This window comes from Helicoverpa zea, chromosome 31 (assembly GCF_022581195.2).
Source record: "Helicoverpa zea isolate HzStark_Cry1AcR chromosome 31, ilHelZeax1.1, whole genome shotgun sequence".
NCBI classification, from domain to species: Eukaryota; Metazoa; Arthropoda; class Insecta; order Lepidoptera; family Noctuidae; genus Helicoverpa; species Helicoverpa zea.
In genome coordinates this window covers 17,177,717-17,205,678 of record NC_061482.1, presented here as the reverse complement: position 1 = coordinate 17,205,678, position 27,962 = coordinate 17,177,717, and the positions used below count along the sequence as shown (strand labels likewise).

General features: G+C 39.0%; 1 protein-coding gene across 1 annotated transcript; it reads left to right on the top strand.

Annotated features, from left to right (window-relative positions):
- The first annotated feature begins 1,084 nt into the window (after positions 1–1,084).
- On the top strand, positions 1,085–26,448 carry LOC124645215 (SET and MYND domain-containing protein 4). The gene is made up of 14 exons (XM_047184997.1): positions 1,085–1,185; positions 1,826–1,970; positions 5,826–6,031; positions 8,836–9,007; positions 11,219–11,404; positions 14,560–14,706; positions 16,477–16,556; positions 17,574–17,695; positions 18,048–18,184; positions 19,347–19,790; positions 23,878–24,061; positions 24,770–24,988; positions 25,676–25,820; positions 26,167–26,448. Exons 3-14 carry the CDS (start codon positions 5,834–5,836, stop codon positions 26,389–26,391), a joined length of 2,259 nt encoding a protein of 752 aa, XP_047040953.1. The 5' UTR covers positions 1,085–1,185; positions 1,826–1,970; positions 5,826–5,833; the 3' UTR covers positions 26,392–26,448.
- The last annotated feature ends 1,514 nt before the right edge of the window (positions 26,449–27,962 follow it).

Genomic DNA, 27,962 nt, shown 5'->3' with positions numbered 1-27,962 from the left:
TTCTTAGCCAACTCGGCGGCATGTTTAGAAGGTTTAAATTGACGGTTGTCAGTTTGGGACGGCTTCGAACTGTCGCTACTGGCTGGAGACTTCACAGTTGGCACAGTGTTTTCTCTTAAAGTTTATAGGTTCAAAGCACACCGCCTGTGTTTTTCACTGTTGATGTTTCTGGTCTCCGTCGCGCCATCGATATAATGAACGCGAGTATTTTCGCCTCTAGGTCCCAGGGCGGGGATCCGGCCAGGACGCAAGCTGTCTCGTAAAATCGACTCCAATAGCGGCGGTCGCAATACCAAGGCCGTGGCTAGTATTTTTCTCCCGTTCTTCCTCGCGAACACTCATTTAAACACAAAATAACTGCGTTTTTGCTGTCGTTAAAAACTATTTTCGTTTTGTGTCAAAACGCGTAGTTTTTCAGTTACTTTGTCATTTCAAACTTTAGACAAGTTGTTTTTTCACTTTTTACCTTTTCCTCCAATGTTATGTCTTGAATTTGTAGCAATTTCTTTTATACCGTTATTATTTTCCGGTTCCTTGTTCCTCGATTTTGGGACGAATGTCGTTTCAGGCTATTACGTAGTGACATTTTAATGTCAATTTTGCTTGAAATTCTTTCACTTCAGGGTTTAGTTTACCCACTTTTGACATAGCGTTTATGTAGTCAGTAGCATCGGCATCTCTTGTACAAACATTGAGAGCTCGACTCTCAATCAGAATCCTTTTTACATTGTAATCTGACGTATCCATCACCACCGTAGTCATTTACAGCACTTTTATCATTTGTAGTCTTTGCCATATACCTTGCAATAGTTTCAAACTAAACAGGATGATAACGGTCACGTGGAATAGGCCTACTGGGGATACCACGTTAAAAAAAACGCGCTAAGTACACTACCTCATGGGTAGCGTGGAAACGTGTACATATTATATAATATTTATATAACTATTATAACTATGCTACATTTTTTGAAAATCACAAGAAAACTTCTTTTTTTACTTTGACCTTTAATGGATTTTTTCCATAGAGGGATTTTTTCCATAGGGAATATGGGTAATTTTAAATTATATTTTGCAAGAAACGATATGATTATGATAAACGATCTCACCAATTTTCAGCTTGTGAATTTATGTAACTTCAAATGTCTAAATTAACCTGACTAACTAAAGCGGTTGTTCAGTAAATGGGTAAGTACATATTCATATTGATTGATGCGGTATTTCATTTTGAGTCCAATAGGTACAACAATGCGTTCAGGATGCTGGTGGGGCTGCCACGTTTTTGCAGCGCTTCGGGATGTTCGCTGCGGCGAGGATAGATGGATTTCATGCCATCATCCGGAAGCGCTGTTCCTCGATTCTTCGCAGGTCGTGACAGCTCCCACAGCATGCTGAGCACATTGTGCGGTAGGTGGGACTACCCATGGCTGCGGCACTGGGTCGAGTAGCACAGTTCCGTGGGTGTGTCTTACATACCCCGTGGATAGTGTGACGCCCGATTTCAGTGTCGTAAACGTAGATTATTTAGTATTACAGTTTATATATTAAGTTTTTTTATGGATTCACGGTCTGATAATTAAATAAAGATAATTGCATGCAAGCGATATTTTCAGAAGCTATTCTTTTTTTGAGCCTTTATTACATACCAATTTGTAGGTACTCCACAGCGAGCTACTTTCCTAAAAAAATAATACAAAATTTAAAATAACTAACATAAAACCTAAAAAAATCACTTAAATAGAAACCTAATCAAAACAATTTTTTAACATTCATGCCTCTTTTTTTGCTATCAATAACAATGTTTTGAAGTTCCAGGTTGTTACGATAGGTGGCGCTGCTGTTCCATCTCGAAAATAGAACGTTCGTCTCGATAGAGTTACAAGAACCAATGCGATGTAATTTTAGCTACGATCCGCGCGCATCGGCCGAGAGGCGCGCGCGCCGTCTTCGCTACATCTCGTAAACAAAATAAGGTAACAAAAAATTCTTATTATTATTTACATATTTTTACAAAACGAAGGCCTATTGAAATCTTTATTGCTTTACTTATTACCATAGGTAAATTTTTGGTTTTTAACTATTTTTATGAGGTGTAAATAGTATCAGTGTTGAATAGTTTATTTGGTAAAAGTTAAATAACCTAAATCATAATAGGATTGTGCGTATTTGATTAAATAAAAAGAAATATGATTATTAGTACTAATAATAAACCGAAAAGACAGACAATTCCAAATTACAATGTATAATTTAATTAGATTCTCTAAAAATATCTAAAGGATTTTAATGTAAGTATGTCGATGGTAATATTTTAACCTGTTGTATGTCGGTGCGCAGATATACACGAGACACAATTGATTTTTTTCTTATTTTATAATTAGCGGCATACAAGAGGTATGTTTTAAAGCGACTTAGGTATTTCGCAATATATGTCAGTCCCAGTCACGGAGGAAGTAAAGTCAGCGAAGATGACATATGCAACAACTATCCTATGTTCTTTCTCAAGGTCAACTCTATCTCTGTACCAAATTTTATTAAAATTAGTTCATTGGTTTAGACGTGGAAGCGTAACAGACAGACAGACAGACACAGTTACTATCGCATCTATAATATTAGTAGGGATGGTCCCAGGCAGTGGTATGTAATATGTACGACATACATAGCTACATTATATTATTATTCGTGTATGTTTGCATTGGCAGCCGGCACTGAGACTGATGCCCATCGCTATTCAATCTGCCCCATTTATTTAATGCTGCATGTAGTATAATGACGGATATAGTTCGCGCCAAACCTTATGGCGCTCCAGAACTGCGTGCAAGTAACGCAAAGACCATGCGCGAATCGGCATTAGGTTTGGCTGATCTAAGGACCATTGTTTAAATGATAAAATGCCTGGAACAAATGTATTTAAAAACTACACGAAATAATGTCTTTTTAAATGTACTTACTTGCCTTCGCCAGCGGCTTCATCCACATTCCGTGGAAATTAAGTTACCTTTCATCCTCATCCTCTGAGCCCTTTTCCCAACTATGTTGGTGTCGGCTTCCAGTCTAACCGGATGTAGCTGAGCACCAGTGCTTTACAAGGAGCGACTGCCCTATCTGACCCCCTCAACCCAGTTACCCGGGCAACCCAATACCCCTTGGTAAGACTGGTGTCAGACTTACTGGCTTCTGACTACCCGTAACGACTGCCAAGGATGTTTAATGACAGCCGGGACCTACAGTTTAACGTGCCATCCGAAACACAGTCATTGGTGTCTAAGATGTACTTAGAAAGCACACACAAACTTAGAAAAGTTGCATTGGTACTTGCCTGACCTGGAATCGAACCCGCGCCCTCATACTCGAGCGGTAGGTTCTTTGCCCACAAGGCCATCACGACATCACCCACTACAAGAATTTTCCAAATTAGTGCAGCAGTTCCTTAGATTCATGCAGTAGTTCAAGCAAACAAGAATTCAGCTTTGTTATATTGTGGTAGGTATAGACTATTTGCTTGCACACTAAAGACTACACAGTCGCCTGTCAGTGGGCGCGATGCTCGATTTTTAGCATTTTTTTAAAGAAAATCTATATGTTAATCTTTGTCCACATCTCCTTACTTATCAAGCGGTAGGTCTTGTCTACTTTCAGCCGACTAAAGAGTTTGCTGTAAACGGGTCCTCTTATTGAAACTAACATGTTTAAGTTTGAATCATTACTTCAGTAAAACTTCTTAGTATTTTCCGCTGCAGTTCTCCACAAATATGTGAACGTATAGGTATTATTTGTAGGACTGAACCTATACTTACGAATTATCTTTAACACGAGGAAGTGTGAATGAAAACTATTGGCACGAATCCAATTTCCAAAATAATAGGTAATAATTTGTAACGTAAAGTGATCGTTAGTAACAACAAAATTATGTCGTATCCGTAATCCTCGTACTTTAACTAGTTTTTTTCCTAAGTGTAACGTTAAAACTAAACTAAAAGAAGGACATTTTTCTTAACAGATACCTACTCGTGTATGTATTTATGTCGATCGATCATAAGTCTAAACAATGGGTGAAAGTCATGAGTAGTTCTCCTGTGTTTCAGAAAGCACTCTTGATTGGTGGTAACCGGCTTTCAAGTTTATCTTTGGCAGTTTGAAGCCAAAAGTTTAACAACCGGTCTTTCCATCATCATCTGTTGCTGGAGTCGGCTTCTGATAGATAGCAAAATGCCGAGCTAGCTAGGGTAGTTGAAAACCACGTTTTGACGTAAGGTCCAAAAACGCGGGTTTAGTTACAACTGACAGCTGTCACACAGATGAAACGTCAAGCATATATAACCGAGAAGGTTAGCGTTTCACCGTCTTACCACAAAAACTTTTAAACGTCAGTTTATGCCTTGTCTAAAAAAATGTCAAATTATGACGTTGACATATGGTTCATTTTGCAGCCAAAATTTTATTAGACAAGTGTAAAACAGGGATTAAAGTTTTTGTAGTAAGGCCCTTATAATCTACAACAGCTTCCAACCTAATAGGAAGCAGCTCAGTACCAGTGTTTAACAAGGAACAACTGCCTATTTGACCTTCTCAATCCAATTACCCGGACGATCCAAACCCTAAGTAAGACTGGTTGTCAGAATGATTTGTGTATCCCACATGGTCAGTCTTTCCATGGTATTCAATTGAGGAAACTCAAATAGCACTCGCTCCATGTGAAACGGTGGTACCTTGTCATCTGCATCAGGGAAAAGGCTAGGCAAATCAATGATTAGAGTATTATGTATTACATTTATCGTTATGCCAAGCGTGTATCGCGCTGACATTTGTCAGTTTAGTCCAGCGCTAATTTTAGACTCGAGACTATCGAATCGTTATTTTATCTATCTTCATCATTCTATTCATATTGGAATGTGATACTAATGTGAATGTGAAAATATACACGAACTTCAAGTTTTCTATGTTTTCAAGTTTCATGCCTACAATTTTCAAGAGCTACCCTCCATTTCTTAGAGTATCATCATTTTATTATCGAATCATGACCTGATGAAAATGGAATCCGATTGCAAGTATACTCTTTTTTTTTTAAGATAACTAAAAAAGCGGATGTATTGAGAACCTCCGCCTTTTTTAATTCGGTTAAATATAAATATGTTTAAACAGTAGTGGCCTTACTACAAAAACTTTAAACCCTGTTTTACACTTGTCTAATAAAATTTTGGCTGCAAAATGAACCATATGTCAACGTCAAGGCATAAACTGACGTTTAAAAGTTTTTGTGGTAAGACGGTAGGTATTTAACGAGCGAGATGACAATTCCGTCAATTTCCTATCAATCAGAGCTTATTGACTGTTTTAATTGAAGAATGTTTGTCTGCACTTCTAGTGACGTCCAATTTGCATTTGCTCAAACACTTCAAAAATATATTTTACATCAGTGCATCTTTGCAATACAAATCGGGCTTTTACGACAGAATCGGTGATATTTGGTGTCCAGATAGTCTAGAACCTGAAAAAAGACAGGCTCCTTTTTATCCGAGAGCTGAAAGTGGTTCTCACAGGACGTTGGTAAAACCGCGAGAATATAGAGATAACATTATCAATATTACCTATTAATTGAAATGAACCGAAACCGAGGCTATTGATGATGATGATGTCCTCCCAGACGTGTCCGTTGACGGCGACACCCTGTCAATTCCCGGCAATGTCTTCGCTCATGGGCCCGGTAGTGACTTGCGAACCCGAATTTGTTTTTAAAAATTATTTATGTCACAACTAACTCCTTATGAACACAACGTCATAAACCACAGGAATAGTTCAAAATAAAATGGGCGTTCTGCCACACATTCCAGGGTTCAGAATGCCGCGCATCTACGAGGAGACAGACCCAGGGTATGCGGCCGCCTGCAGCAATGTGACGCTGTGCTCCAACTCGAAGGGATTCTTCAAGGGTTTGGGGGAGGAGCTGGTGGCGATTGCTGAAGGTGACGGCTGGCTGGACAGGTTCGAAGCTGTGGACGATGGTCAGAAGGTGGCTGCGGTACTGGACAATAAGACGGTGAGGGCTTATATTGCGAATGTGCAAACTATCCGAACGATGATGTTTTTTACGAGTGTGTGCGAATTTATTGTTTCTTTGCTAACTTTTTTTGTAAAACAATATAGTATGCATTGTGCAGTATAGTATGTAATGCGCAGCTGGTTGATCTTATATGAGAACAGCGGCCGTATCCAAAATCGGCCAATGCTATGGTATGGTAAATAAACGGTCTATGCTGCTAGCAAACTGAAAGTTTAGGTACTCGGTGTATACATTAGCGAATTTCAGACTCAAAATTAACTCCATATTCAAAATATTCGTGCTTCATAATCGTAAACAGTTGTTGTTGTGGCTGCCGTAGCACTTTTCTTTTACGACTCCCTCACTGTCGTAAATACGGATATGCATTTCGAAAACACCGTACTACGATTTTACCACCTGCTTTTTACACTGACCTTAAAACACCTAAAGTTATTAACATTGCATTGAAAATTCAAACTTATTCCTGTAATCACAAGGTTCAAAATACAAGATGATATGTTGTGACTTAAGCTTGTTAGTTGTAAGTGTTGTTGGGTTAGAAGACTGCATCGAAGCGACAATCGGGTCAAGAGTAGTAGCATTTTAAAGCTGTAGACTGCCTAATGCTTGTGAGTCTATGAGACGAGCCATTGTTTCTTGTACTTTGTTGCTTTTATCCGCCATTGACTACCGATCAGAATCGAGTGAAACCGTGGCTTCCGAGCAAAGCAGTAGTTTTTTAGGGTGACGCCATATCTACATAAGCCGAACGCGGGTTAAAACCCGCCAGCCGAATCTACAGAAACGCATGGCTGATGAATTCATCGAAATTTGTCTGTCAATTCTGTCATCTTTCCAATTTAATTTCGGTTAATTAATAATCTGCCTAGCCTTTACCCGACTTTTTTGGGGTAGGATGCAGCTGGGTGCCAGTGTTTTACAAGAAGCGACCGCCTATATGACCTCCTCAACTCAGTTAGTTACCTTGGCAACCCTTGGGATGACTGACTGGTTGTCAGACTTGCTGGCTTCTAACGTAATTTCGATTATAATTTTAAAATGAATTTCAGTCGCTGCGGTCGATTCTAACATGTCTGCGTTCACAGTGCATTAGCAAAGAAAATGTGTCAATAACAGGTCTGATATCGAGTGTTGATGGGCTGTCAGAATTCTCTTTGTTTGTCTAAGAGCTAACATTGTCAAACCCTTATTTATCTGATAATGGATTTTCTTAAGAAATGCTTTTGTTTGACTTTAAAAGCTTCATTGTTGTTGCCTTCCATGATAGCATGGTTTGACAGGCAGTTGCTTTGTTTCAATCCATGCTTGCAAGGTTGAACACACATGTTATTATTCAGTGGTTTCAGCCTCACCCCCTGAAACTTTCCAAATAAAATATAGCCTTTATATTGTTCTGATTGTTGATTTCGTGTTGTATCTATACCACAGCTATTTCTGAAGTCTTTAGAAAACCAATAAGTATAAGTGTGCCAGTGTTTACCAGTTATGACCCGTTGCCGAGCGAGTAAACTTTTCATGCACCGATAGTTTGTTTGGGCTTATAAATCAGTATGACTCGTTTGAAAGCAAGTTTTTCATGCTCTCAGTACCTAGCTCAAATATGTATAGAATTTAATATTATATAGAAGTATATAGAAAGTTACATAATCACTTTGCCTTTCAATACACTTTTGCACATTTGCAATTTTCCATTCAATTCAACTTTTAACAAGGTACCTGAGTATCTGTCATAGGTAGCAATATGCAGTCGTATTGTTAACGCAAAACTAACATGTTTTCATGCATGGAAAAGTACGAGATAAGATGTGCATGAAAATACTTTGTCAAAAGTTTCTCCGTATGACACGGGTCTTAGATATAAACAGCGGTATTTTTTTTGTGTAAAAGGTTTGTTTTCATAAGCTTGACGTTATTTAGAAACTATTGAAGGAAAGTGGAAGAAGAAACGGTGATTAATAAACTTCTCAGCAATACGGCCGTCTGTTACAACTAAATTATTTATTTATGCACCGGCGAAATAAATTAAACTGTTCAAATCGTAATAGTCAGTCCTTGAGTCAGTTCATGTTAGGTCCTTGATGAAAATGGATACTACCAACAACCGGTCAAGTGCGAGTCGGACTCGCGCACGAAGGGTTCCGTACCAGAGCAAAAATTAGCATAAAAATCACATTTGTTGTATGGCAGCCCCCCAAAATATTTATTTTATTCTAGTTTTCAGTATTTGTTGTTATAGCGGCAACAGAAATACATCATCTGTGAAAATGTCAACTCGTTAGAGAGTTGACATTTTTATCACGGTTCATGAGATACAGCCTGGCGACAGACGGACGGACGGACGGACAGAGGAGCGAAAACAATAGGGAACCCTAAAAAGGCGAATTCAAGCACTATAACCATTTCTCAAAATGTTGGCTCCTATTTATCAGTTACTTTACTACCATTCTTTGACGACCTCGTTGGCGCAATGTTCACCGTGCCGGCCTGCTGAACTGGTGGACCCGGGTTCGATTGCCCGTACGGTTAACATTTGTGTGATGAGCATGCTTATTGGCTGTTGCCTAGATGTCATTATATGTATTTATAAGTTTATATATGTAAAGTCTATGTAGTTTATCAGTTGTTACCACCCATAACAGAAGCTAATAAACAGCTTACAATGGGGCTAACCAACCGGGTGTGATATTTATTTATCTTCTTCCTGCGAGCCTTTTTCCCAACCATGTCGGGGTCGGCTTCCAGTCTAACCGGATTCAGCTGAATTACTTCCTCAATTGCAGATAATGGAAGCTCTCAACGAGGTGCTATCAAGAATACAGCCGCTGCACCGCGGGAAGGACGGGCAGGTGTCGCGCGACCGAAGGTTAGCAGCCCAGAAGGCGATGGACGATGGAGACCTGGACAAAGCCTTGGCGCTGGCCAGCCAGGCTGTACTCCGAGCTCCTATGACGGGTAAGGAATTCTTGCATCAACTTTAACTTGTACTAGCTTCTGCCAGCGGTTTCACCCGTGTCCCGTGAGAACTATTGCTAGTACCTTACCTGGATTAAATATAACCTTTGTTACTGGGGAAGAGTGTAGCTTTTCAACAGGGAATGTTTTTTTAATCGGTTCAGTAATATCGGAGCATTTACGGTACAAACAAACAAAAAAAATCATTAAACAGAAAATGCTGAATATCAGTTTCATCGAAGTGAAAATACAAAGTCTTCCAAATAAAACGAAGAGTATTGAAATAAAAAAAAACATATGGCCGACTTCAAATTAATATTTAAAACAAAACTACGCCATGGTCGTGACCTCAAAGGGCAGGAATAATGAAAGTCCTCGAGTGTTTATTTATAGAAACAAAAGGGAAATTTGTTTAAGTATTTCGATTTGTTTTATACGTGCGGGTTGCCCACAATCATTATTGATTATTGGAAATGCGAAATTTTCGTGTGTGAAAAAAAACCTTCGCATTTATTTGCTCTTCAAGTCTTTTTAGGTTTGATTTGAATCATAGTCTTCTCTAACGCTAATTCCCAATAATCTATCTATTTTTTGATTTGCTTACTAGAGACATAATCTTGATACTAGCCCTATACAAGTAACGTCAAATCAATATCCATAAGACGTCATAACAAAATTTTATTTAACCATCATTATAGTTCGGCCATTCAGAGAATGCGTTCCTGACACGTCGCGATTGAACTGACGACGTAACTTTGCAATGGCGTTGCAGTTACGATAAAAATATTTTTGCTGGTTGTTTACCGTTTTAACAATTGAGGAGCATTAAAACAACATTATTATATCAATAATCAATGAATGTAGTTACGTCGTCAGTTCAATCGCGACGTGTCAGGAACGCATTCTCTGAATGGCCGAACTATAGCTATGCAAAACGTGCTATTTTATGAGTACTTCAGCAGCTCGGAACAATACCACTGTCCAGCTTTTTACTCGAATTGTCATTCTGAAAAATGTTCAAAGACTAATGAAGCAAGTTTTTTTTAATAAGGTCTTGCTGACGCGACGGCGTGGAAACCAAAGCCCCGTTTAAGCGGAAGAACTATTCTTGATACTTTTACATTTATTTTATTTTTACATAGTTTAAGCTTCTTGAAAATTACACTAAGTAATTCATGTAAAATGAGCTTCCAGGAGAACGATAAGTCGACCATTAAGTTGCATACTATTTAAGTAACTTTAAAGGAATTTCGAAACTTTTTTAAGGTTCCACTTAAGTATCAAGTAGATTGACATACACTTGAATACCAACCTACAAATGATACAAAAATATTTCCTTTTTTGAATTTATGTCTACCCTCATTCCATCAGAATAGAGGTACATTTTATCCGCCAGGGAGTTTAGTAATTAGGGCAGGGAGAGGCTGTGACCACAGAGCCAGTCTGAGCGCACAGCGTGTCAAATAGATCAGCCGGGTAATAGGACGGTGTTATTTGTAACCTTAGCCCAGTCTGTCTTAATGAACTTTTCTTTGTGATTTTACCTCTGACCTTTTGTCTATAGTTTACCTTGTGTGGGAAAGGGTTGTGGAGAGATGTGGAATATTTTCAGCACAAGCTAATTTGAATTGTAGAACCTTATATATAACTAGCTGTTGTCCCGCGGTTTCACCCGCGTCCCGTATAAACACAGACACGTCAAACTTATAACACCCCGTCGTTTTTGCGTCGGTGGTTCAATATAGCCTGTGCTACTCGGAATAGTGTAGCTTTGAAACAGTGAAGCCGAGACCTACAGTTTATCGTGTCATTCGAAACACGGACCGACCGCGCCACGCATTGCTTTCAAATCAAATCAAAAAAATCAATTGCAAATCAAATCTAAATCGTTTATTCAAACGGCAACAAAACAGCACATGAACGTTGAACGTCAGAAATGTGTTTATATTGGGTAGAAGCGGCGCAACAAACTCCCCAGCATATAGCATCATCCGAGCCTTTTCCCAGCTATGTTGGGGTCGGCTTCCAGTCTAACCGGATTCAGCTGAGTACCAGTGCTTTACAAGAAGCGACTGCCTGTCTCAACCCAGTTACCCGGGCAACCCAATACCCCTTGGTTAGACTGGTGTCAGACTTACTGGCCGACTGACTTCTGACTACCCGTAACGACTGCCAAGGATGCTATTATAAATAAACCCTTTACATTTTCAGGTGGTGACGACGCCATCAGTGAGGGCGGCATCTCGCTAGCCCTATCGCTGTGGCTTCGCTCGGAAATCCTGCTGCGCTCGAACAGGCCGCGAGCAGCCTTGGAAGATCTGAAGATGGCACTCAAGGAACGGCTCCCGGCGAAGATGAGGGCGCAGTACTATTGGAGAATGGGCCACTGTTATAAAGGTGAGATTGAACACTTGCCGTCGTACCACAAAATCTTTTAAACGTCTGTTGAACATTTGTCCAAAAAAAAACAAATTATGACGTTGAAATAAGGTCCATTTTACAGCCACACTTTTTTAGACAAGTATTCAACAGATGTTTAAGTTTTTGTAGTAAGGCTGTAGCTATTTGAATGTGGGCTCAGTCGTATTCTGGAGTAACTTGTTCGCGTACCCTGATCAAATATACAGTTAGTCATTTGTACAATTCGTGTATACATAATTACAATATCACATTTCGAATGTTTTTAATTTTGTAAAAAATAATATAAGTGCCTCACTAACGCATTGGATTGTATATCTGTAATGTTAGTGATAAGGTTGAAGAATAAATAAATAAAAAATAAATAAATAAATAAATTTGGGGGTACTGTAGCTTGGCGTCAGTGAAAGATTTTTTAAATCGGTTCAGTGGTTTCGAAGTCGCGGCTAGTTAAACAGAATTGTATATTGTGCCCCATACCACGTCGTACAAAGAACACTGACTTTCACAAAAGTTAACAAACACACTCCCATAATCATGTTATATTTTATTTATAGTAGGGTATTATAATAGCAATGGTTTTTGGCAACAAAGTAAGTACAATGTTGCTGCATTATGAAAGCTACCTATATCATATATTGTGGACACGTGTCCACAGCATCAAGTACATATTATAGTTTATTACCTACATTGCAAGTAAACCAATGAAACTTGATATAATTATGTCACTATAATAAAATTATAACATCTAGGGACTCATGTGAGATTTTACAATGTAACTTTGAATTACATATTACTCAAGGGATTTTATAGAAAAAAAGTTTTTCAAATTCTAATTTAATTAAAGTACCTAACACTAATGACATCTTAACTATGTAGCTTCTGCACACGCTTTCACTGTAATTTTTTTAATAAAAAGTAGCCTATAGCCTTCCTCGAAAATGCTTGAAAACCTATCTAACACTAAAAGATTTTTTGAAATTTAACCAGAAGGTTCTGAGATTAGCTTTATAATATTCCAGACATCAGATATTTTTATTATATAATTAATATATTATAATATTCCACCTCCAGATTTATTTAATTCATAAAATTAAATACAAAAATCACATTTATACACATATTCTAACAGCATACACTAAGCCAGTAGTACATTTAATTATATCAGCATCAATCCAGATAGTTTGTTAGTCTAGTTAATACAAAGCGAGCCTAGCCTTGCATTCCAGGCTCGCTCGGCTGCGGGAAAATAGTTGCAGTTCTACTGCAGGTACCTACTGTAGGTCTAAACAAATAGTTGTACCTACTGTTTGTGGAGCTCGGGAACTGTATGCATGTAAGAATGTAGCAGGGTAACCGTGTTGACTTTTTATAGACAAAGTTTGTTGGATAAATAAAATCTCAGTTGGTAAATTGATTATGGTAGTTGGTTGTTGTGTCAGGCTTGCTTCAGATATATGATGTGACTTACTACAATAGAGGAAGTCGGAAAGTATCACCAAGTAAGTAGTTGTCGTGGTATGAGTGTTTAGTGAGAAGGGATGATACGCATGTAACAAAGTGTGTGCGAAGTATGAATGTAGATGGATGGAGAGGGAGAGAAAGACCTAAGAATGAATTGCCTGAAAGATGACATAAATAAGAAGGCTTCCGTGATCAAAACTAAGTGAAACGCTTACTTCAATCACGATAAAATGAAAAAATAATTCAATCTTCATAATCTCAAAGAAGTCCATAATGCAAAGGAACCAGAAGTCTTGGAATCAAAGCGAATTCCATTTCCATGTGTGCCTTCAAAGCCTGATTGCTGATGTATATCAGATTACTTACAGATTCTACGCCCCAATGTAAGGGATTTTAATGAAAACGACCAGTATAAATGATAAAAGGCTAGGAAGAAATGTCCGCACAAAATGTGGTTAGAAACACGGTATATCGATATCTTTCACTGGCCAAAGTTAGCCGGAATTTGAAGTTAACGAAACTTCGGAAAGTTATCGACGGTTATCTTAGAGGACGATATTTTGTGTTTGAATTATTTAACACGCCGACTTTTCGAAAGGCACATTCAGTAGTTGGGTTTCGTCAGTCTTTTGAACATGTTTGTAAGTGCATCCAGAAACCAGAGAGCCCGATACCCGGTCTTACCAAGGTGTATCAGGTTGCCCAGGTCAGGTAGGCAGTAGTAGCACTGGTAGTCAGCTGCACCTGGTGAGACTGGGACTGACTGTCTCTCAAAATAGTTGGGAAAACGTAATTCAGACGTTGCTTGAACACCCCAATTTCATAAACAATTGCATTCATATTTGTCCCACAACAAATTATCCTGACAGTTGACACCAAAATAGATTATTCAAAACTACAATAATTGGATATCTAAAATCACAATACATACAGTCAATTCTCTATTTAATTGAAGAATTTTCCCCTTCATTCCGATAAACCTGAAACGTGACAGGTAGAATTTAGGTATCAAATGCATTTAGCACGCAGTTGGTGTTAATTATGTTGTTCGGGGTACAAAGTACCGCTCATGCAGCGGTGAGCGGGTTCGTACGTTTGTCCGGCCTGAAGGGTTATCAACGTCACTGCAGTGAATTTTGTGTTCAACAATGCTGAAATTATTCATGAGATTTTTATAAACGAAAATGGTTTGGTTTTTTGAGTTACGCGAAAGTGTATGAGGATTATGTAAGTGTGGGTTAAAAAAAATAATACAGGAGGAGGAGGATTATGTGTGATGGATGACAATAAAATAATACAAGATTAGTTGTGCTTCCAGACATTGAATATCTTTGGCAGTCGTTAGGGTAGTCGGAAGCCAGTAATCTGACAACCAATCTTATCTGGGTTGTAGTTAGCTGGGTTGGTGGAGGCCAGATAGGCAATCGCTCCTAGTAAAACACTGGAACTCAGCTGCATGCAGTCAACTGGAAGCCGAGCACAACATAGTTGGGAAAAGGCTAAGCAGATGATGCAGTAGTCACCAGGACCATTTCATCAACGAATAAGCACATCTATCACAAAGTCTTCAACATAAGTATTTGAAAATGTTATCCAATGTGACTGTTGTGATATGTTGAATAATTATGATGCTTATGAAAATGTTAACGAAGCTGTTTTTGAAATTCCAGGTGCTGGAGAAGCAACAAGAGCCAAGGTATCCTACGAACTGGCTGGCAGACTCCTGGGTGCTGATGAAGAGGCGAAGACGCGGCTGGCGGAAGACATCGAGTCACTGGACTACACGACACAGCCTAAACAGACTGAAGAGAAACCAGGTAACATTGTTTTTCTATCTATACTAATATTATAAAAAGGAAAACTTAGTTTGTTTGGTTGTAATGGATAAACTCAAAAACTACTGGACCGATTTTAAATATTCTTTCACCATTAGAAAGCTATATTATCTGCGAGTAACATAGGCTATATTTTATCCCGGTGCGGGCAGTAGCTCCCACGGGACGCGGGTGAAACCGCGGGAAAACGGCTAGTCTGTTATATGTATAAGTTGTTTGGGGATCGAAATGTTTTTCGCTTCTATTTCAAGTCAGCTGTCATGTTAACTTCAAGTTCCTTCTTACGGTCGTTCCCAATATTCTATCCATCTGTTTTTGCTTACTGGAGATAGAATTTATAGAATTTTGTCATTAGCCTCATACAAGTAATGTCAAATTCTTATCTCTAGTAAGCAAAGTCACGAGGAATAAAATATTGGGAACGGTCGTTATTCATGTCATCTTTCAGACAGTTAATCTATATTTTTCTTTGGTCCATTTCTCCCTCTCCATTCATCCACATTCATGTTTGACACTCTTTATTTTCACATTCAGCATAGGTCCGGGTAACATTATAATAAATGCATTTTTCAAATCCATAGGATCTTTTATCTTGAATACCTATTAAAAATAACTACAATACTATTTTTCCCAACGCCTTCGAAAGTATGTCCGAAACAGCTGCCGGCACAAACTAGTCTAGATTAAAATACAATTTTCTAGTTAGGATTCAGTTTCTAAATTCGCCTGAAGCAGTAATGCAGTTGTAGTCAATTTAGTTTAATTCTTCAGGCAAATACTTCTGAACAGGGTTCAACAATTTGCATCTCTGTACAATATTCAGAATAGCCAGTTTCATCGGTTACTGATAAAGTCTCAGATAGCCTATCTGACAGATAAACTATAATTTTAGGTTTCACAAGTTTTGGATAGCAATATCTGGCAGAAATTGGGAAATGTCCCATTGAGTGGTATATAAAAAATGAAAAAGAATTGTTTTTTTTAAGAAGCGGGCGTGTTTTTTGTCGAAGCTTTAGCAACATGCTAAAGTCCACTTACTTTTAACTTAAGCCCGCAGAGATTAATAATATAACTGTTCGAGCGCTTTATATTCCACTAGCTTCAGCTAGCGGTTTCACCCGCATCCCGTGGGAACCTCTGCACGAACCCGGATAAAAAGCCTATAGCCTTCCTCGATAAATGGGCTATCTAACACCGAAAGAATTGTTCAAATCGAACCAGTAGTTCCTGAGCTTAGCGCGTTCAAACAAACAAACAAACAAACTCTTCTGCTTTATAATATTAGTATAGATGAAGCTACAGAGCCATGTTCAATATTCATGTATTAATTGAAACCAGCAATATTCCCTGCGGCTTAGCTGTTGCTTTGTGATTACTTGATCAGTTATCTTTCTCGGATGAAGTTCAATTAAAAATATAAATCGAATGCCACTTGCATAAGCTGGCTTTTGTAGAAATCTAGGTATATGTATTGTAGCTAAAATAAAATATGTTTTAGTAACAATAGAGAAAGAATGAAAGGGTCAAATCGGTTCTGTTAAGGCTCCGAAACATAGGCTATACTTCATCCCGGTAGGGGCAGTAGTTCCCACGGGACGCGGGTGTAACCGCAGGAAAGCGGCTAGTGTTTTATAACGTAAAGAACCTATAAGTATGGGCACAGCTTCAAGAAGTAATGTTCAGATCTCACTATTCGTCCTCGTAGATTTGGTACGCAACTATCATTTGTTTATCTTCATCTTTTGTTTCAAGGCATAACGCTGACAGGGGGAGCTAAGCAGAACATGCCATCTCTCTCCAAGCTGCTGAAAATAATTGAAGATGAGACTAAGGTATTTTTTACGTACTTAAGTTCAACAATATACCTCTATTTACCTGCACCGCCCTGTAGAATAAATATGAGAACTAAGGTTACTATGTATGTATGTAGTTATTTTGCAGTGTGCAATATAAGTCCCCCGATTCGATTGTGCTCCATTTTCCTGGATATGACATGTGGTGTGCAGGTCTGTTAGATATTCAAATCAGCAATATTATCTATATATATATATATAAAAAGTCGTGTTAGTTACTCCACTCATAACTCAAGAACGGCTGAACCGATTTAGCTGAAAATTGGCAGGGAGGTAGTTTAGAGCCAGGAAAAGGACATAGGATAGTTTTTGTCACCATCCGGCTACGGGAAGCAGTTATCTCGGGACGCGGGTGAAATAGCGGGCGGAAAGTGTGCATCGTTTATTCAATTGTAATTATTCGCCACTGCTTTTAACCTGACTGTCTGTAAGGTGCTTATGGTAAATTCACAGACCAAAATAATGAATTCCAAAAACAACTTATTCATTGTAAATTATTAATTAATATTGAAATATTGACCTCTGCAAGAGCTAAGATAGGTACTGTAAGCAACTTTGTAATAGTTTGAATGACATCTTGTTACTCGCTCGTAGGGAAATTGCCTGCAGATTGCATGCGGGATTGCTTGTGCTGCAAGCTTTATTAAATGTATTGAAGATTAGCGTCTTAGTACATATTACAATTCCATATTGTTTAACTAGTTATTATGTTGTTAGTACGATAAAGTCTCCAGTGCCTCCTATGTGAGCGATTTGGAGGTGACTGTGGCATGTAGTCGCTACGCAGCGTACTTAAATCCTTCAATTAGGTTTGGATCGCGTTCACCTTGATTTTCCCACTCAGGACGCACCCTAAAAAGCTAAAAGTGACTACTAGTATAAACTGCAGTTTTACGTATGACCATATAATCAAAATTTCTCCAAAAATTCTGTAAATATCGTGAACAGTTCCCTAATGTTGCCCAGCCTGGCTACATGCTTGTTTGTTCCCTCTAGGGTCGTTTCGCGGTCGCCAACGCGCCGATCAAGACTGGCGACGTGGTCCTGGTTGATCCCCCATATGCCGCATGCCTGCTAGCTGACTACTATGGCACGCATTGCTTGCATTGCTTCAAGAGGTAAGGCACTTACTGCTTTAGCCGTTGCTTTGTCTGATTTGGTCCTTTGATCAAGAGCGCGACTGATGTGTGCAGGGTCTCGGGTTCAATTCCCGATTTGGGCCGAAACCGCTTTATGTGTTTAAGAAAATATGAAAGCGACCAGGAGTCTGGAAGTCGGTGATTGATACACCCACGTCTCGAAGGGCACGTAAATTCGTTTCATCCCTATGAGCGTGAAAGAAAAGATAGTGCACCTGTGCTTGCGCAATTGCTTCTGCACTGTTACATGTCCTGCGCAGCTGGCTGACCTCCTTAGGCCGACAATTTACCTGGACTCCATTATAATATATAAGAATGTATACTGTTTCAGGTTAGACGACTGTGAAAATGAGGCTCCCGTTTGGTGTCCAAAGTGCTCAGGAGTCGCGTTCTGCAGTGCAGCGTGTAAGGATGCAGCTGTATCCAGTTATCATTCATTCGAGTGCCAGTTCTTAGATCTTTTAATAGGTAAGTGTATAAATAATGATGAGGTGACATGAGAAGATCCTGCTTCTATTATAATTTTTTACATCAAGCTGTGTTAATTTTCCTTATAACATCGATAAAAATATATTTTTTTAAACGGTTTTATTTAGCTCACCCCGTTTGTTTTATTTATTCTTGGGTCAAATTTAGTAATTCAAATTTAAGTACCTTCCTGTTGTCAAATTGATCTGAAATTTGGTACACACCTTTAATTCCGATGACAATACAATATAGTAATATCAATAACATTGTAAATCCAATATGGCCGCCGATACAAAATGGCGGATTACATATTTTTCTACAACCCCCTCAATATGGGTATCAAATGAAAGGGCTACTCAAGTAGAATACTGTCAGCAACCCCAGCGGGGCCCAACAGGGCCAAGGCCTGCCTGGGCTGCGGGATTGTCCGAAAGAGTGACCGTGGTCGTGGTACATAAAAGGCCTATGACGAAACACAACGGTTTTTAGTCAGTAAGAGTCTGGCACTCCCTCACCGCTGCTGAACCATATATAGAATGAAGAATATTCGGTAGGCATTATCATTATATACTAAAAACTAGAAAATAAAAAATTGGTAAAAAAACTTTTAAGTTAAACGGTTTTATCTTATGTGCACTGAAAACTAAAAAATAAAAAAAGAGTTACTTACCTGTCAACCTACGTAGGTGGTCCCGGTCATATTAGACTAAAATAAAAACGTGGGACCCTCTGAAATCCTACCTATGACAAAGCATATCTTTATACTTTGGTAGATCATGAGCTCGGCGTTCGCTGGTGAAGCCGCTACGGCTGATTATTGATTGTCAAAATCTCCAGTTACGATTATAGTAAGTCGATGCAATCCACACCTATTATACCTCTAGAAGAAAGTACTACAGCTATAGTTAATGGGCCCCACGTTTTTATTTTAGTCTAATATGACCGGGACCACCTACGTAGGTTGACAGGTAAGTAACTCTTTTTTTATTTTTTAGTTTTCAGTGCACATAAGATAAAACCGTTTAACTTAAAAGTTTTTTTCCATTAAAAACAATAAATGCAAGTGTAATTTTTTAAGATGCTTTGCCAAATGCCTATGATAAGATATTTTATTTGGACCTAGTCAAATACCTAATTACATATGTATCTGTTTATTCTCCAGGGTCGGGCATGTCAGTACTGAGCCACATAGCACTGCGCATGGTCACACAAGCAGGCCTCGACACCAGTTTATCAATACACTCCAAATACGTAGGCAACGGAATCAAAACAGTTGAAGGTGCAGTTCTGAACGACATTGAGGGAGTTGCAAAGAAATCTAAAATCAAAAGTAGAAAAGAAAGACTAAACAGATCAAAGAAAGGGATTAAGAGTTTTACTGAAAAGAATTTTAAGGATGAAGATGAAGACGTGAAGGCTGATGATAAAATGACAATAGAAGAGAAGTTGGAGTTGAGAGCGGCGCAGATATACGCGCTGTGCACTCATTCCGCAGAGAGGAAAGGAGAGGACTGCTTGAAAAGGATAGTAATGGCGTTATTCCTCACTGAGTGTCTGAAGAAGGCAGGATTTTTCAAGAAATGTAAACAGGATAATTTAGAAAACGGTAAGTTCTTAAAGTATTCTTTGTCAAACTCCGAGCTAAATGTGCTCAGTGCGCCATTGAATAATTAGATCTGCGTGAGATGAATAAATTAATAACCCACGAGTCCAATTAGTTGAAATTCTTAACTAACCTCGAATCAAATCCAGGTCCTGAGACTTTTTGGAATACCAAATATATGACCAATAAAGTTTTTAAGTCTTTAAGATTCATATCATATTGTTAGCTAACCTTCATCTCTCCGACTGCATTCATGATAAAAAACATATTATATACCTAAACGGATTACAATAATCGATCCATGCGTCGTTTTTCGATTAGAGATTATTTGATATAGCTTCATATAGATATTATTTATTTATTTATTTTATTTATTTATTTAATTTACATGGGAAACCTACAGCTAAAGAAAATTAACTTAGAACAGTATGGTAAACGGACAGCCAATTACAGGTCTCCACGTATAGATATAGACAGATATATACAAACAGATCTGTGAACAACATTATACACCGCTATTTTTTAATTAGTGCACATACTTAAAGGGCTCATTTAAAAAGTTCTTAGTATTATCTATGCAAAGTTTCAAAAACCAATATTCATAATCAGCAAAGTTATTAGCGATAAGTTATATCCAAAAATTTCACTCAATTCATGGAAACATTGTACAAGTTATTCCAGGTCATTCATAGTAGTATTCATTAATAATATTCTGTCGCTCTCGCATTCGCGTGCTCTCGCTCGAACTTGCCCCGCGTCCAACAGCTGATAACGAATGTAGGTAACTAAAACGCATAGATGCGTTACGATTAAAAACTAAGAAAAAGTAAAAAGAAAGGTGTACGGAAAATAAACTTTTATTCAATTCAAACTTTTCCTTCATACTTTATTTGGGCTTAGGACCAACAAAATTACCAACTTTTTCAAAATGAATTATTAAGAAATTAGGTGACTAAATTAAAAGATTACGTGGTAAAAAGAAATCAAATAAGTAAAGTTGTAAAACTTGTGAAAATAAGTAATTTTGGCGTATTTAAAAAGTTTGAATCAGCTGATATTTACAATAATTGTTATGTCACCTTAGAATTTACGTACCTACTTATTTACAAAAAAAACTTACAGATATTTTAGCTGTCCTTCAAAATGTCCACCACCATTTTCAATACAAACACGAGCACGTTTAATTAAATTGTTTTTTAATGATAAAAGTATGTCTCGTTTACTTTTTACTTCGTCAAACGCGTCCAGTATGCGCTGTTTTAATTGTTCTACACTTGTAGGCTCACTAACGTACACTCGTCGTTTAATTTCACTCCACAAAAAAAAGTCCAATGGCGTGAGATCAGGAGATCGTGGCGGCCATGCCACGGGGCCGCCTCGACCGATCCACCGACTTTTTTTTTTTTTTTTTTTTTTTTTTTTTTTTTTTTTTTTTTTTTTTTTTTTTTTTGAATGGCATCTCGCAGTTCAGCCTAGGAGGCTGTTTACTGCTTAACCGGACAAATCCCTGTGGATGCCTAGAGTTTAAGGCCTCCAGCCAGGGGCAAAAAAGCTTACAAACTATAAGCGACTGCGCTAAGGGCACCCCCTGTGGGGTACGAGCCTCGGCTTAGGGCGTCGCTGACTACAGCAAAGGGACAGGCTGGATCATGATTTAAGGGGCGTTTTAACTTTAACGCTCAGCTACGCGGGCTGGCTAAGCAAGGGTCGGGGGGGGAGTTTGACTTTCTACGCGTACGCGTACCTCGGCGGCGAGGTTTCGGAAGTTTTCGGATTTGTTTGTGTTTCCTGAGAGTGCTAGTGTCCCTACGGCTCTCTTGGAGCACTGTGATGGGGTCGTCAGGAAGGGTCAGGGTGTGTCTTGGCCGGCGGAGTTTACTCATCCGCGAAGGTTCGTATCGGACGGCCGATACGATCAATGGGTTGCGGTGCTTGACTGCACCGTCGAAGTGACGCTTGGTAAGGCGTTTGAGAAATTGCGCCACGGTAGGCACTTTAAGATCGACGTGTAACATTTCGTTACGAACGTAGAAGGGCGCACCGGTTATTCTACGGAAATACTTGTTCTGCAGGGTCTGCATTCTGTGAATGAAGCGGGGTTTTGCGTGGGCAAAGATGGCTCCCGCATACGTCATGATGGGGATCCACCGACTCCCGAACTGCTCGTTTAAGTACTCACGCACTGCGCTGTGGTAGTGCGGAGGCGCGCCGTCTTGCTGGAACCAGACATCTCTTAAATTGGCTAATGGAATCTCTTCCAGCATTTCAGACACCATATTCCGCAGCAAAGCTAAATAAGATTCGCCAGTAAGGCGCCCTTCTATGAAATACGGGCCAACAATGTTGTCGTTGAGAATTCCTGCCCAAACGTTAATGGAAAACCTGTGTTGGAAAGAGTTCTCCCTTGTTAACATTGGATTGCGTATTGACCACCAGTGTTCATTGTGTTGATTGAACAATCCGACACGCGTAAACATGCACTCGTCTGAGAAGAGGATATTTGCTTCTGTGTTGTCGAGTATCCATCTGCACAATGTCATCCTTTGTTCGTAATCCACAGTGGTCAATTCTTGACCTTTTCTGTAGTGGTATGGATGATATCCATACGAACTAATTATTTTCCATGCACAGGACTGGCTGATGTTAAAATGACGAGCTGCGTCATTTGTACTTCGCCGGGGATCTTCTTCGAAGTAGTCCACGACATCGTCGTACAGATCCTGCGAATACGCCGGTCTTCCACGTCCTTGGCTATGAGCCGGTGCTCGGTATGATCCGTGGTCGAGTAAACGCTGGTAGGCATTTACCACAGTCCGAACGTTCGGCTGGCGAGCATTTGGGTACAATTCTCTGTACATACGTACTGCGGCTCTCGCGTTCTCACCACACAAAAAGTATGCTCGTATCATCGCCGTATACTCCCGAGATGTAAATTGATAAGACATCGCGACAGTAAAAACGTAAACAATGGTAAAAAATAAAAACGCGCGCACCCTTCCGCTAACAAATTAGCACTGTCTGTTTCTCGCTCGCTTGAAAAGGGATCGCTGGCGCAGAAGGGGGCGTGGCTTGACCTTTTTTTTTTTTTTTTTTTTTTTTTTAGCGACGTAAAATCATCAAATGACCCCTCCCGCTGTGGGTTAGCAGCGGTGAGGGAGTGTCAGACTCTTACTGACTAAAATCGTCGTGTTCCGTCATAGGCCTTTTATGTACCAGGGCCGCGGTATCTCTTTCGAACAACCCGCAGCCCCAGGCGTGGCTTGACCTTAGACGCGAGTTTGCTGGGATCTATGAATGGCATTCAAAACGAGATAGCACTGCGCGTAGTATTTTCTAGTAGCAATTGTTATGAATGATTGATTCAATTATGAATTTACCAAATATGTCGAATTTTCCTGGACAATTTTGGGATTTCGTTTTTTTTAGTTTTGATTACACAAATATGATCAGTAACGGGTACAGATAGAGCCCTATTTTTTTGTGTACTAATTAAAAAATATTCGTGTATAAGAAGAGTACTGCCAACAAGAAAGGAAATATAATAATAACAAAATCAAAATATTACAGTTTGCATTAATGAAAAAAGTTAAGGCTTAGACACTTTCTGGCCGAGGACACGCTTGTCGTAAATGGATCAAAATCATGCTGTTTACATATGTTATTGAAGCTTCTACTTGCACGCACAATGAATGAATTCTGCCTATAATTCGACGAAGTAAGTGGTACACACAACGGTGGATTAAATCGTTTCAATTTACTTGGGACATTAAAATAGAATTTAGATAGAATATCGGGGCAGTTAATGTTGTTATTAAAAGTCTTCAGTAGAAATGCGCAGTCAGAAATCTCCCGACGAATGCTTAGAGGCAGTATATGATATTTTTTACATAGTTTAAGGTAATTTTCTGACTTGTAGGGTATTTTTTGGTGAAAACATAGGTATTTTATATGTATATGGTATATTATGTTTTTCAATATCTAATCGAAAAGTAACGGATGGATCAGTTAATTAAGAAAAACTATGCAGTTTGCAACAGATGAAGCGGCTAAAGCCATGTAATTATTAATTCCCAATTTCTGTTGTCTCCAGCACACCTGGCTATCATTGAGCTGATCGTCCGCAATCTATTCCTGCTGCAGTTCAACGCCCATGAGATGTACGAGACCGTCCGAGGGTCTCACACGTACAGTGGCTCCAAGCCTGTCTACATCGCTGTGGGCATCTTCCCAGTTGGCGCACTCTTCAATCATGACTGCTACCCAGGTGTCGCAAGGTGAAATACATTTATAATTTTAGAGTGCGTCAACACCGTGCATGTAGCTGGAGCAAATTAACATGCGCAAGTGACAAGAGCACGCGGGTTCAACCGCACGTTTTTAAAATATACCTACATGCATTTGCTTGTGTCTCAACATGCGCAAGCTACTTGCACCGTGTAGACGCATCTTTAATTATACTCCATTACTTTAAGTATAGGTATATAACTCAATAAGACTTTTTATTTAAAAACTCAGTTTAAAAATATCCACTATTTTAGGCTGTAGTTTGTTCAATACATATTTGTGTAAAAAGTTCTATCACCGTATTTATCTTTAGCTAAGTACCTACTCAAATGGAGCATAGTGTCTTCATCATCCTTCGAGCATGTTCCCGGGAGATGATGAAGACTCTTTACTCCGTATAACTTCGATTCTTCAAAGCCCTTCACGTTTTAATTATAGGTACAATAACTTATAGCTTTAGGCAATAAAGAACGTAGGCTGGCAGCCGACGCCGAACTACCAGCTATTTACCAACTGTGGTCCATTCTGGTAACAGCTATATAAAGCAAGCAGATTGAAGTAACTTGAAGTAAATGTAATCGTTACCAGAATGTACCAGCGTCGAATAAGCGCTGGAAAATGGCGCCGGCTAAAAGCTTTCTTTCTGTATACGGTATAAGATTACCAACTTGACTCTTTAAGCACGTTTTATTTTTCAGGTACTTCGAAGGGCGTAAGATAGTGCTGCGCGCGACCCGGCCCCTGGCCCCTGGCGAGATGGTGGCAGAGAACTACGGACCCCACTTCATGATGCGAGGCCTGAAGGAGAGGCAGCGGTCCCTGGCTTCACGCTACTGGTTCAGATGTGACTGCACCGCGTGTAAGGAAGACTGGCCTACCCTGAAGATGATGAGTGGAGACACCCCGCCTTATATCAGGTAAGTTACATTTTTTTTGTATATTTTTTTTCTAGTTTTTGTTTCATCCTGTTGCAGTTAACGGTTGCAAACAACTTGTTTTATTATGTTATGTAGTGATCTGTGAAAAATGTTGTGGGTACTGTATTTGATAAGCTTTGGTCTACGCTATTATTGTCTGTATCCCTACTAATATTATAAATGCGAAAGTAACTCTGTCTGTCTGTTACGCTTTCACGTCTAAACCACTGAATTGATTTTAATAAAATTTGGTACAGAGATAGAGTTGACCTTGAGAAAGAACATAGGATAGTTTTTTATCCCGGACTTTTGAAGAATTCTCTTGGAAACGCGATATAACCGAACACTACGCGGGCGAAGCCGCGGGCGGAGGCTAGTACTTAATACACTACTGTTTCTTTTCCCAAATAAATAAAAAGTTCAGGAGACAGATAGCTTTCAGTTTTTCATGTTATTTATTTTCGATCACTGTCAAATTCGATGATAATATGCTTGGATTGTAAAAAACGTTGTATAAATAGAGGCGGCATGAACATTACGAAAACATTAAGTTGATTTTGTCATACAAACATAATTTTTAGGGTTCCGTACCTCAAAAGGAAAAAACGGAACCCTTATAGGATTACTTTGTTGTCCGTCTGTCTTTCTGTCTGTCTGTCTGTCAAGACCCTTTATTCTTCTTTGCAGATGCCCAAATCTGGCATGTTCGAGTAAGTTCCGCGCGGCTCTTCAGGCGTTACCCAACAGATGTGCCAAATGCTCGTCTCCTATCGACAGGAACCTCGTCAAGATCAACATGGAAACCGTCAACCGATGTGTCAAACAATACCAGGTATTTATAAAAACTATTGGTTGGCTAGCTAGAATAAAAGGCCCTTTGGTGCCGGGCTGTTAGTTAATGTGAAGAGCAGAAAGTTTTTGTTCTGATACCAACAATCTTTAATTTATTACCCCAGACTGGAACCCGGTTGGTTCCAGATTAATCATTTGTCTTCAAAAGGATATAACATTCACATCAACTACTTTATCATTTTCGTCATCATCATCATCAGCCTATCGCAGTCCACTGCTGGACATCGGCCTCTCCAAGTGCACGCCACTGATATCGATTTTCGGCTTGGCTCGGCTTTTTATCATTTTAGCATTGTATTATAATTCAGTTTGTCATCCCTTTCCAGGAAGGAGCAAAGCTGATGGATGAAGAGCGCACAGAGGACGCCATCACAGCCATGTGCGAGGCCATCGACACGTTTCACGAGGTCGCGAGGCCTCCTCACCGCGACACCCACCTCGCGCAGGAGGCCTTGCGCTCGTGCTTCGCTGCAGCCGGCAACGTGCACAGGGTACGAGGAGACCAGCTACCACCACCTGATGCTGACAATAAGGAAAAGATTGCCACTTGAAGCGTAGTTAAGCAGAACTGTTTTATTTTATAAATAAATCTACCTATATGGTGTTTATTTGAGTTGTTTTTCTAAACCCCTATTCAAAACTGAAATAGAAGATATTTCACGGCGGTTCATTATTTTAATCGGTGTCATTATAGTAATATGTATATAACAAGGAGAAATTGAAATTCCTCCTAATACCGCACCACACCGCACACCACAGATCATATCACCACGATAATGGCGTCCACGGCCGATTTCGGCCGCGGCGGCTGTTCTCATTTAAGGAGATCAGCCAGCTGCGCAGGACATATTATAGTGCACAAGCATTTATCACCACAACAGTGGTGTCGTCACACCATAGATTAGTTAATAGTAGTAGCCGATATATTAGTAGGTAAATATACCATATTGTGTGGGTACACAATATGGCTTACTATTTCTTTATTTCATGAGATAGCAAAACACACAATAGGCATGATGACAGTAATCAAAGATCATTAAAATAATATATTTATTAAATTAAACTTGAAGCTTGGAATATAAAACGCGCATTGTTTTCTTTATTAATAATGTGATTAATATGTATTTTTATAAAATAAAATTACAAAATAAGGCAATCCGCCATGATATCTTGAACACCAATCAGAGCTCGTGACGTCATTTCTCAAAACAACTCGCGCGAAAGCGCGCGAACGTCACATTTCGTTATTGTGAACTTCCACTGCGATCTTTGTTTTTAATTAATTAATTGTTTATAACACGAGTTATGGAGCCCGGATTTATCAAGGCAAACAGCGCTAATTTGCCTAGAATTGATATCATAATGCTGGGAAAGTTTTTGGCATCAAATAAAGATTTTTGTTCAGCTGAATTTAGAAATGTTAAAACTTCAATGTAAGTATACTAGTTTAATTAAAAAACAATGAGAGATGAAACCTAACCTCGAAATAGTTATTTACATTATAAACTATGCTAGAATCTAGAGAACTACGTAATAACTTACATCAAAGTGATCTTCACAAAAATAAAGTTGTACCCTGGGCAATATTGTTACACCTATTTTATACATTGTGGAATGCAAATAAATAATATGAATATGAATATGAATATGAATATTGCTTTTGAATCTCGCCTTGCAAGTTTAAGCCACTTGTTTCGTATTTTTTTATTGTGAGGAACGTACACAAATAACTTATCAGGAGTTGTTTTGGATGTGTTCTTACTTGGTCCCCCAGTGACCCCACAACACCTTACGTCTTGTAATTTCAGTCGTGACGTCACAAGTGACACCATGACACTGACAAGCGTTTTCGCGCCGGATTCAAAGTGGACAGAGAAAAATGCAATTATTTGATAAAAAATCTTCGCATTTTCTTAAAATTAATAATTTTTCATATAAAATAGACGTATACCTACATCATACAAAGGAATTTAAAAATTTGTCATCATGCCTATTGCATTGATTAGAGATTGAAAACCCCTGCCCTCAAAAATAGTTTTGACGCCTAGTTTTGATCAGAGCAAATTACTGCTGTGTTTTGATACACACTAACAGTAACGGTAAAATAAATAAAACTCATCAG